Source organism: Grampus griseus (genome assembly GCF_964374135.1).
Source record: "Grampus griseus genome assembly, chromosome: 16".
NCBI classification, from domain to species: domain Eukaryota; kingdom Metazoa; phylum Chordata; class Mammalia; order Artiodactyla; family Delphinidae; genus Grampus; species Grampus griseus.
The window spans coordinates 4548328-4560300 of record NC_139010.1 but is presented as its reverse complement, the minus strand read 5'-3'; the positions used below and the strand labels follow the sequence as shown (position 1 = coordinate 4560300).

General features: G+C 52.6%; 1 protein-coding gene across 1 annotated transcript in view; it reads left to right on the top strand.

The window, feature by feature from the left end:
- Positions 1-1225: 1225 nt before the first annotated feature.
- Positions 1226-11973, top strand: part of PGBD5 (piggyBac transposable element derived 5) — a gene marked incomplete at both ends in the record, with an annotated part of 88064 nt that continues 77316 nt past the window's right edge. Inside the window, one exon of the mRNA XM_082674031.1 lies at positions 1226-1550. Within this exon, the coding sequence (XP_082530157.1) occupies positions 1226-1550 (325 nt within the window). The remainder of the gene's footprint in view (positions 1551-11973) is intronic.

Here is an 11973-nt window from a genome sequence, read left to right as displayed (position 1 = left end):
GGGGCAGTTGGAACCTTTCTGTTCTATTTATCAGAGTCCTGAAGCCCGGGTGATTGTGCTATATTTTAACAGACGAGTGTGTCAAATGTCTGAGGGAAGGAGATACTGAAATAGCGGTGTTAGAGTAATCAATATTTTGGTGGTAGTGAATATGTTGAATTTAAAAGATGTCAAACGTCAAAGACGATGACGAATGACTATCTACCTAACTGCCGATGCCGCCACCCTCAAATTACAGGGGTACGAAGGGAGACTGACCCCAGAAATGGACCGGCGAGGCCGGCTCCTAATCGCAGCAAGGTTCCCGGAAGTCGGACAGCCCTTGTATTTATAGGAGCAAGCGGCGCAGCCCGCCGTGACCCACGGGCAGCAGCAGCGCAGAAGCAGCCGGGGAATTGTGACCCTCCGCCTACCTGGAGCGTTTCCGCAGCGCCTGATTCAGAACCACCGGGGCGGACAGCTCCCCGGCGCCCGGTGCAGGGCGCCTACTGCGGAAGGAAACGTGAGCACGGAGGGTCCGCGCACCCTCAGCGGGCTCGGGCGGCGGAAGAGCACACTGCGTCCTCCTCAGGGAGACCCACTTGGTTCCTCCCTTTTCCCCCAGGGGCAGCGAAGGTCCTGCGGTGGCCGTCCCGGGCGGCGCGTCCCGACAGGCAAGGGGACTGGCCGGAGCCGCCGCCCGCCTCCTGCCCGCCCCCTGCCCGCCTCCCCGGCCCCTCGCCTCGCCCGCTCGCCTCGCCCCGCCCCGGTGGGGCGGACGGGGGGGCGTTCCCGGCGCAGGGCCCGCCCAGTCCCTCTCGCCCGGCCCGGGTCTGGCTCCCCATTGGCCGGCAGGCTGGAGGCGCGAGGAGGCGGGGCCCGCCTCTGGCGGCTCGCGCCCGGGAAGGTTGGCCGGGGAGCGCGGGTAGCCGCTGCGGATAGGGCGCGCGGCGAAGCGGCGGGCGCGGAGGAGACGCAGCGGCGACGGGAGCGGCGGCGCCTGGTCCGGGCCGCAACCCCTGCTTCCCGCCGCGGCCCGCAGCCCGCGGCGCCCGAGCTCCGAGGCGCTTCCCCGGGCGCTGGGCCCGAGGCGGCCAAGACGGCGGGCCGGCCGGGCGCGGGGCGGCGGGCGCTGTGCTGCGGGCTGCGCTGGTGGGGGACGGCGGGCCGCGGCGCGGGCCCGGGGCCCGGCGCGTGCGGCTGGGAGGCGCTGTGGGGGGCCGGCGCGCGGGCGGCGGCCGGGGCCATGGCCGAGGGCGGCGGGGGCGCGCGGAGGAGGGCGCCGGCGCTGCTCGAGGCGGCCCGCGCGCGCTACGAGAGCCTGCACATCTCGGACGACGTGTTCGGCGAGTCGGGCCCGGACAGCAGCGGGAACCCCTTCTACAGCACGTCGGCCGCCTCGCGCTCCTCCTCGGCCGGATCCTCGGACGACGAAGCCGAGCGCCCCGGCCCCGCGCGGGGCCCCGGCGCCCCCGCCGTCGCCGCGCAGGAGTCGGAGGAGGACGAGGCTGGCGCGGGCTGGAGCGCCACGCTGCGGGACCGCCCGGCCCCGCGCTTCGAGGGCACCGGCGGTAAGGCGCGGCCCGGGGGCGGGGGCGCGAGAATTCCCGACGCTCCACGGGTCGGCTTGCGGGTGGCAGCTGTGCGTTTCAGGAAACACACGAGGCTGCGGCAGCGTGCCGGGGCTCCGCCGAGTTCCTCGTGGGTGGACAGGATGAGGCGAGGCCGCGGCAGCACGGGGGAGTGTACCCTCACGTGCTGGGAGTGTCCCCGCGTCCCGCACCAGAAGCCACTCGCCCCTGGGGGGTGGGTCAGAGTTAGGTTCTCCTAGTTGAGGGGATCCTGAAAACCTGGCGTGTCTTAGGGCGGGGGAGTCATTTTGCGTTGCTGGCCCCAGAGCAAGCCTTACCCGGGCGCCAGGGGTGGGGCAGGTAGCGGTTGGAGCGAGGCCCTGGGAGGGCTGAGAGGCCACCCATGGCGTCTTCACTGGGCTTTAGTTTTCTGCAGTTAATCTGAGAAACTTTCCGTGTCCGTGCCGTTGAGAATCTCTTGCGAAAAACAGGGAAGAGTGAAAGGACCAGTTGGGCAGCATCAAGGCGTATGCTTTTGCACCGGAAGGCACTTTCACGTGTGTCCTGCTTACTGTTACGGTCATAGACCAGCCCCTGATACCTGGAGAAGGGCTGGCAGCTCTGGCTGCTTGAGATCCTCTTTGCTGCCTCCTTTCTTGGGAGGTGGTTTTAAAATATCTCCACTTTCCCCGCGGAAACTCGGTAGCCTCTGCTCTCTCCCGGAGCTGGAGGCCAGCCATTTGCACTTGTCCTCTGATGCTTTTGTTCCTTGCTCTGCGCCGCCTTCCGTGGCAGCCCCTGGTTTCTGCACACTGTTTTCATGGGTGGAATGGCAAGCAGCCGGTGATGCTGACGACCAGGGAGTGGCCGCAGTGGGCATGATGCTGGGTGAGCTGCGGCTTACCCTGTGGCTCTCCCCGCGGCTCTCCCCGATTATTGTTTGACTGGTCGGGAACACAGCCCATAGGAGGACAGGACCAAGGGACCCCTGGCTGGTGGCTGGACTCGGATCAGGACATCAGGCTGCAGCCTGCTGCCAGGGCTGGCTGGACTCTCAGCAAGGAGTGGTCTGCAAGCCTCCAGCAGTCAGGCTGCAGTGTGGATATGCTAAGCTACAGCTGGGCCTCCAGAGTCCAGGTTAGCTGTGCAGTGTTGGAGGTGGGTACATTTAAAAGCAGGTTCTTATTTGGGCTTTGATTAAGAGTGTGGGAGTTTTCAGTCACATCACTCTGTATAAATCCTTTCACCCCCCCCCCCCATATTTTCCAAAACGTCATAAAGTCTTCCAGCCCCAGACAGCTGTTTTTCATATCGGCTCTTAAGAATTTGTACCTACCCAGAGCCCTGGTTTGGCAGGCTTTATGCAGTGAGTGTCTGTGATCCAGTTTTTGATCTTGGAACACTTGTGATGCGTGTCTGCTTGGGAGGATGCGGTGTTTCCCCTGTCTCAGGAGAAAACAGGGAAATTGTGTTGGGTTCAGCCTGGTTATGAATAAGATTCATGAGTATGCTGCTTTGAGGAGGCTGAACACACTGAAATTTTAAAGCAATATTATGTTTCTTAGTAACCTCTAAATGGGAGAAGTTCTGCAGCAGAGCAGTTTAGCCACTGCAGCACAAACGGTCAGGAAGAGCAGCATCGTGTGTCAGTTGGCGTTAGGTTCAAGTTCTGCTTCCTTCACATGTCCACTGAGTTCACACCTGGACCTGAGAATCGCAGTCAAGCACTATAAGCAAAGACCTTAGTGGTTATTTGATGGTATATTTATACCTATTTTTGCTTTCCTATTTTGTGTAGGAGCACAGCCCTAGTTAAGAACTTTCTTCTTCCTTGCAGCGCCTTCTCCCTGAGGGAATTTGGGGTAGCGGTGGAGGGATGACATTGATGGTTTATTAAGTAAGAATTCAGGTCCCCTGAAACAATGGAATAGGGTTTACGGGGGCTGAAAATAGGTGCAGAAATACGCTGCTGGTGAGAGAAAATCCTTGTGCCTTACCGGTGCGGAGAGAGAGGTGTGTTAAGAGGCATGAGAGCTGCATCCTGGATGCCCTGAGCAAAGAAGGGTCAGCCTGCAAAGTTTACCAAGTCCAGTAGCTCAGACGCTCCAGCCAGAGTGTGCTCCCCACTTTTAAGGAACGCAGCCTGCACCTCCCTCCATCTTTGTTTCCCAGTTTGTTGATGGATCTCACTGGGCTGGTACGGTGGGAAGGAGACCAAGCCAGAGGGTGGCATTTTGACCTGTAATCAGCCCTCATCAAAGAAAACCCCTAATGGAAATTGCTGTTGCTGCTAGAATCAGATGAGGAAAGCAAAGGATTCTAGACTCGTGGAACAGGCTTCCTGCCTGCCTCCTGCTGTGAAAAACCACGTAGGCGTCTGTATGGAAATAGGCGTGTATGCATGTGACTGTCTTAAGTGAAAATGCGTTATCGCTTGTGCTGAGCCTGGTTTCTTCTATCAGAAAGAGGTTATGACCGCTGTCTGCGAGCCCTCTTGATGACCTGGAACCCTTTTCAGAGAGTCCCTGTGTAGGAGAGAGACGCTGGGCACCACTGTGCCTTTGATCTGCCTTCAGAGCCGCCTTTGATCTGCATTCAGAGCTGCTTTTGGCCGGGCGTGGGAGGGAGAGTACACAGTAGGGAGACATTGGATGCCCCGGAGGAGGGGAGGGAGGAGGAAGCATTTCTGTGGTTAAGGTTGTCTTCTCAGCCTCTTCGTTCTGTTTTTTTCAGTGTATTTAGCTCCCTAAGTGCACTTAGGGAGGCTCTCCAGAAGTGCACTTATGGGTGGGGAGGTCCTCTCTCTCACACCCCCTTCCCTTCTCTCTCCTCCCGCTGGGTCCTCTTGGGATGGTTTAAGTACAGAGACCTTGTGTGGGTCATTTTAACCCCTGGTGGGTGGAGGGGTCTGCCTGGAGGCAGAAAGTGGTTGCTGGGAGCTCAGGGCCCAGGACTGTCTTCTAACCAGACTCGCAGGGTATCCCCCTAAAATAGCCCCCTCAAGCTGTCAGCCTCGTCTGCCCACCGTGCAAATAACCATGCAAGCGCACTCTTTGGAAACAGCATGAAATTCAGCTGCTTTGGGAGCTCCTGCCCTTTCTGAGCAGTCTTGTGATTCGTTCTTTCTGAGGAGGCAAAGGAACAGGCAGATTGACAGATGCTCGGGGGCTTCTTCTGTTTGGCTTTGTGGGTCCTTTGTCGTGGGAGGCTGGGATCTGAGCTATTTACTCTTTCCATGAGAGCGTGGACTTCACAGGAGTTGTCTTCCCATGGCCCATGTCAGCCACCCTCTGTCATCATGCAGTGGGGAGGTGTGACCTTGAGAAGATGGGGGGGGGGACGTATGGCATTGATAATTAACACTGTGAAATGTTTTATCTTTAGAGTTTGTTGTTGGTTTATTTGGTTTAGAGTCTTTTTGACTAACAAGGAAGAAGAGAAGCACCTTTCTCTTAAAACCAGAATTAAACCGAGACCTTCTACCGTAGTGGGATTTGTCAGCTAAGATCCTGGGCCCCTCTGGTGTCAGGTAAGCAGCTGCTCCCACCTTTAGCTCTGTGGCTCCGGGGGGAGCTCAGATCATGGTGAGCTATGAGATAAATCGCATGCAGTGCTACCTAATACTCAAGCGCGTGCGCAGCCAGGCAGCTTTCCGAGAAGGGAGCTTCCTGGGAGAGGTGTTTTGCTCTCTTCCTAGGAGTCTTCTCCTGTGGTGGGGAAACTTGAGCTCATGAGGAGTATAATAACCTACAGTTTGCATCTGTAACTTGCTTTTTCATGCATTATCGCACTGAATCGGCACAGGTACTCTGTGTGGGAGTTCTCTTCTCCACTTCACAGAGAAAGACAGATGGGGCTTTTCTGCCAGAGTCTGGGGGTAACGAGATTACCTTGGTTAAGTGATCACCACCGTCTAACTGCTCAGACTTGATAATCCAGGAAAGGTAGTGGGTTGGGTTTTTTTTGTTTGTGTGTTTGTTTTTCACCTAGAATTCTTTCCAGTCAAAAATATTTATATTGGTTTTCACGTTTATACGTGGATTTGCCATTCCCTTTTCTGGAAACATATATAGTCCTGTGAGGCTTAATGCAGGTATGGATTTGTGTATTTCAGTGGGATTTCAGTCCCACAGTCCGGGATTGAAACAGAAGACCTAGGATTTTATCTAGCTTCTGATTTAATCCCTGCTCCCCTGAGCCATGGTAATGGGAGGTCAGAGCTCCTCTGCGGGGAGCAGGGCTTTGAATACACCAGCACCCTGGGAGTTTAGTGTGGTCTAGTACTCAGTTTTACAGTGTAACACTCACCTTTAGTTTTAAGAGCTGTGAGTATATTTTTTTCTTATTAACAAGTAATATATGTTCATTTTAGGAAAAAAACCAAGAAGAAAAACGGTAAAATTTTAAAAAATCCCATAATCTCCCGTTACTCAGAGATAATCACAGTTAACTCATTGAGTGTACCCTTCATAAATCTTAGGTTACATATTATCGGTGACCTGCTTTTTAGTTCTAATTACTATATCGTAAACCTTTTCCATTTCAATTTTAAAGTGCCGTTTTAATGAACCAGTTCCCTTTGGGTGGGCTTTGGGTTCATTGCCCCCCTCCCTGTTTACATATATTTATTTATATTTATTCTGCTGTGATAAATATTCTTGAAGTTTAAGTTTGTGTGCTCGTCTTTAATATATTCCTTAGCATAAAATGATCAAAGCAGAGTTGAATAAGGATTTTGCACATTTTAACATTTTTGACCTCTCTTGTGAAATAGCATTCTGGAAACGCAGCTGCTTACACCCTGGCCAGCAGTGTACCAGAAAGTCCATTAGGAAGTCTGGCTTCTAAGGCAGCAAACCAACGTGTGATTCCTGCTGGTAGTGTGGCCCTGAGAGGGTGTTCCCTGTAATAAAGCTTACTGAGGTGTGACACACACAGCACGCGAGTCACCGCGTGCAGCACAGCCCTGCAGCTCCCCAGCTCAAGGTAGAGTCCCTCCAGCCCCTTCCCAGTCAGTACCTAGTACTTTTTTTATTGCGGTACCGCAGGCCTCTCACTATTGCGGCCTCTCCCGTTGCGGAGCACAGGCTCCGGACGCGCAGGCTCAGCGGCCATGGCTCACGGGCCCAGCCGCTCCGCGGCATGTGGGATCCTCCCGGACCGGGGCACGAACCCGTGTCCCCTGCATCGGCAGGCGGACTCTCAACCACTGCGCCACCAGGGAAGCCCATATCCAAGTCTTATTTTGACAGTCTTTTTTATTTCGCCTTGTAGCATTCCATTGTATAAATACTACAGTTTGTTATCTATTACCCTATCAGTGGACTTTTGGACTCTTTTCAGGCTTTTATGAATAAAGCTACCAATATTCTTGAGCATGTTTTTGATAGACATATACATACTTTCCCTGGGCCGTATGTACCTAGGAGTAGGATCTCTGGGTCATAGAACAGGTGTGTCGTTTCAGCCTTGGCGCCGTAGACACCATGGGCCGGGGGGATCCTTTGTCGCAGAGGCTGTCCTGTGCGTTGAAGGCTACTCAGCAGCCCTCCTGGCCTCTGCCCGCTGAAAGCCAACAGCATGCCTTCCTCTAGTCGTGACAAACAAACTTCTCTCTGGGCACTACCAAGTGTCCCTTGGGGAGCAAAGTCATCTGCAGCAGAGAACCACTGCTGCAGTAGATACTGCCAAATGGTTTTCCGTTTATACATGCACCAGTGGTGCATGAGATGCGCCATGTATTCGTTCAGCAAGCATGTTGAACCCTGCTGGGGTAAGTAAGGCATGTCTCCTGGGGTCCAGTAGGAGAGACAAAGCGAAGAAAAAGAGGTAAGAGTCTGTGATCAAAGTAAACCTGCATTTAGACGGGATTCCAGAGGCACCTCACCTAATCCAGCTGGGTTGCACCTAATCCTCTGGCAGAGGTGGCCCCAAAGCTGCATCTTGAGGAATAAAAATGAATCAGGTGAAAAGGAAGGAAAAAGGCATCTCAAACAAGGGAGCAACTTAGGCAGAGGCTGGGGTGGAAGGTGGAAAGAAGCTATGCCATCTTTGCCTATGGGCAGCCCCACTCTCCCTTGAGCTGAGCATCTTTACTTGAGGCCTTAGTGAAAATGGCTTGAAGTTTGATGTTTGTCATTGTTACCATTGCAAGAAAACTGTAGCTGGAATCTGAAGTTGAAGTCCAGGCATGGGTACGGATTTACCTAGCAAATGCTGGATCCCCCAGTGAGGGGAATTTGGCAGGTTTAGCAAGAAATAAGTGCTTAGAGAGGGTGGAATCCATGGAGAGGCACTGGGGGTTTTTCTTTAAGGAAGGAAGAGGGGATATGAATGACAACCAGAGTCAGTGTGGTAAAACCTTTATGGCCAAAGGATGTATAGTATCAATATTAACTTAGGGTGAGGGGGAGAATGTCATGCTACAAGAACAACAGGATACCTAAAATATCCTGTAACGTAAAGGGACGCTCTGCCTGGATTGGCACATGGTATAAAGAACTTTCTTCCCCTTGTTTGTGAATTCCAGGAAGAATTACTACAGAAGTATGACTGTCTGGCCATACATTTTTTGATTTATTAAATGCATACTAAATATTAGGTGTGTATTTAATAAATCAGTTTATTAAAACAATTAGAACCACAAATTCTTTCTCTTCTTATATCCTTGCCATTGCTTCCAACTTTAACCAAGGCAACATCACTCATTGGTCAAGGCATTGGAGCCTTCATCTGCTGGGATTCCCAGATTCCAGTTTTGTTGATGCCCCGCCCCCTGCTTCTATCTCTCTTCCCATTGGCTGTGGAAGAAGAGTGATCTTTACAAACCGGAGCTCATCCACTCACTTCTCTGCTTAAAACCTTTCAGTGGCTTCAACTTCAAGCCAAAGGGAATTCCCAAGTCCTTCGCAGGGCCTGCTAGCCTTCCTGTCCCACGTTCCTTTGGGTACCTGTCCTACAGCACTCTCTCGCCACGTGACCTGTCCATCTCAGAGCCTTTGTGCCTGCCAGACCTTCACCTGGAATGTTCTTCCCAATACTCGAATAGCAGCCCTTGCTTGTTGGTCATTGGTGGTCTTGGTTCAAATGTCACTGCCTCCAAGAACCTAAAGTCACTGTCTTCCCTCTGGTCCCTTTTAGCACCCATATAAGCTAACTCTTTCCCAGGGCTGAGACCTTGGATGTCTTGGTCACGGTTAGAACATGGTAATTCCTCAAGTTCTGTTGGATGAATGAATGAACAAAAGACTAGATGGATGCGGAAGTAGATTTTTTAAATGGGGGTGGGAATTGGTGTCGGTGAATAAATGTTTACAAGGACCTGTGCGTTTTTAACATCTAAATTGTGGAAGCGTGGATGGGGAATGAGTTCCTTCCCAGGAAGGCACTGAAGCAAGTCTAGGATGTGTTTAACAGGGATTTCCGTCCTGGATGGAAGACTGAACTCGTTGGCCTCTGGGGAACACTCCAGCCCTGGGCTTCTACAACCTGCCCACTTTGTAGTAGCTGGAGACCTCCAAGACAGGACTGTGTTAGGAATTTGCAGGGAACCAGCTCCTTGTACAGCTTAATTGTTTAACAAACGCCTGTGTATCACTTACTGTGTGCAAGATAGCGTCCTGAGCACTTTCTAACCTATGTAATCCTCATAACAACCCTGTGAGGTCAGGACTATTATTTTTCCTTTATTTATTTTTTTATTTTTATTTTTTTTGCGGTACGAGGGCCTCTCACTGTTGTGGTCTCTCCCGTTGCGGAGCACAGCCTCTGGACGCGCAGGCTCAGCGGCCATGGCTCACGGGACCAGCCGCTCCGTGGCATGTGGGATCCTCGCAGACCGGGGCACGAACCCGTGTCCCCTGCATCGGCAGGCGGACTCTCAACCACTGCGCCACCAGGGAAGCCCTATTTTTCCTATTTTCAACATGAGGAAACTGAGTCACAGAGAGGTTAAGTGACATAGTATGGACTGGTCCCTTTGATTAGGGTACAAGTAAGCATCATACTTAAGCATGAATGTGAACCATGGTATATGCCGGTCAGATCAACTAATTAAAAATAAGTCCCTTGCAGGGGGCTCTGAGTTGAAGACCATTGTCATTCTGCAAATCTGTCTCACCCATTGACTCTCATCCCAGGCTTTGGCTGCACTTAATTTTCCAACGCCCCCCCACCCCACCCCGTGCGGTGAGAAGGGCCGATGCCTGGGTTCTGGGCAATGGAAGATGAGGCAAAGTGTGGACCCCATGCTCGGGCCTGACCAGGAGGAAGGCTCCTCTGGGCCACACGTCAGAGATGCTGGGGCCAGCAGATGAGAGGACCTTGTGTCTGAATCAGCATTTGGAGCACAGCCACCTGTGGATCAGTCATATCTGTCATGGACTAAATTTATGAAGAAATGAGCTTCCCTCCTGGCAGGGGCATGCGGTGGAGGGCGCGTTTTACAGGAGCCAGCAGAGTCCTATTTGCGCAGATGGTGAAGAACAGAGACGGGTGGGGGAAGCGCATTCAGACCAGCAGGGCTCTCGCTGATCATCTATACAGGATTCACGAGGGGAGACTGTGGGAAAAAAAGCCTAGAGAAAAAGAATGAATTATTTGCATTCTCTCCGTGAAGTTCCCATTGTAACTTTGGAACAGGTGAGATGACGCAGGTAAGCAACGTGCACGGAGTATTCTAGACGCAGTTATTCATCGCACGTTGATGTTTTGAAGTGGTAGAGGGTTTGGAAGGGGCTTGGGGGTCGGTTTCTGGTGGGAGCGAGCATGCCCAGGGTAAAGGGCCTGGGCTCTGCTGCGTGCTCGCCCTGCAGTCTCGGGCAGGGGACCCAGTGGAGCTCCGCACCGAGAATCAGTAAAGACATGCGGGAAAGCACAGAGCTGGTGCTTCGTTCCAGGTAGCTGATTCTCATTCCTTTCAACTACTTTTTTCCTATGTGGCCAAAATGGATGGATATTGTGCTACTTAGAAGGTTTTCAAAACTTTTTAGCAACCAGAAACCTCAGGACAAAACCAGGAGGCTCTCTTGGAAGCCGGAGGGAGAGGCCCCGGAACCCACCCAGCTGGCCTCCCCACCCTCTCTGGCAGCCCTCGGTCGCGTGGCACCCTGTGAGGTGTTTCAGGATCCCTCTCCCATCTGTCGAGGGCCTTCATCTGGTGGAACCCAGGCTGGATGGGGAGAGAGACTCCATGGGCAGATGATGGACATCGGTGAGAAGCAGTTAGTGTCCTCGGCTCTGCTGGGCCCCATCCTCTTTCCCATGGTGGAGAGGAAACCAGTAGGTGAATGCAGTATTGTTGTCTCAGAGCCACCAAAAAGCTTCTGTGGCAAAGGTGATTAAAAATGTAATTACTTTAGAAGAACCAGAGAGGGAGGAGACCTGTTTTCTCAAGTTTGGAAGACAGAGTTACAAAGAGAATATAAGGGATTGGGATAAAGGATAATTTTCTGGGAAGAAAAAAATAGAAACAAGTGGAATCATTTAGAGAGTGGTTAATGAAGGGCTTGCTTACGTGAGCTCCTTCTACATTTGGGGAAGTGGAGAATCAGTAGTAGCTTCAAGAAGCTTCCCTGGGACCCCCGCTGTGTCAGTGGGGTGTGCTGAGTAAAGACGCCAAGGTTCCATGAGTGAGTAGACCTTCATTTTAGAACTCACATTTGAAAAAATCCACCCCTCCTTCCTCATCTGCCTGTAATGATGCTTGCTTTCCTTGGGCCCCAGCGTTTGAGGTAAATAAAAATGTTCCATTTGGTTTGCTCTTAGCACTATTGTATTTCAGCAAAATTCCCAGTCAGGCTTCCTTGGCTAGCTGAGAAACTGGACCACAGGTATTTCACCTGAGGGGACATGCATTCAGAATTCCAGTGGAATCTAGAAAATTACATAATTGGAAATTGGCGATAACTCCAGTGAGAAGGCGTTTAAGATTGGAAGAGGTCAATTTTAGGTAAAAATCAGCAAGTGTAAATTCACAGTGTGTTTCACACGTTTATAGACTCATTGTCTTCAAGAAGTTTGGCAGAGAAGAAGTAGAAAGATTTTGAAAAGATGACGGTAAGTTCAGGGAGACGGCAGAGCGGCCGGCTGCCAGGGTACAGCCCAGACTCCGCGTGAGATGCTGTGTTGGGAGGGAGGGGGACCTGTCCCAGCTCAGCATCCAAAGCGCCGCCTCCTGCAGGGCAGCTCCAGGCACCCAACGAGATCCTATGTGGTCTGACAGAGGAGGCGCTCGGTGAAGCACCCTCCCCACTGTCTTGCTGGGCTCCTAAGAGCAATTCCCAGTGTCCCTGCTGCCAAAGGACCAGCCAAAGCCATGTGCCCCCTGGGGTGTGCCAACATTCTTTCACCCCAGCAGGTCATTGGCAGCAGGGCTGGAAAACGTTTAAGTACAGCTGCCTGGAAAGCTAAAGTTAAACGGCCC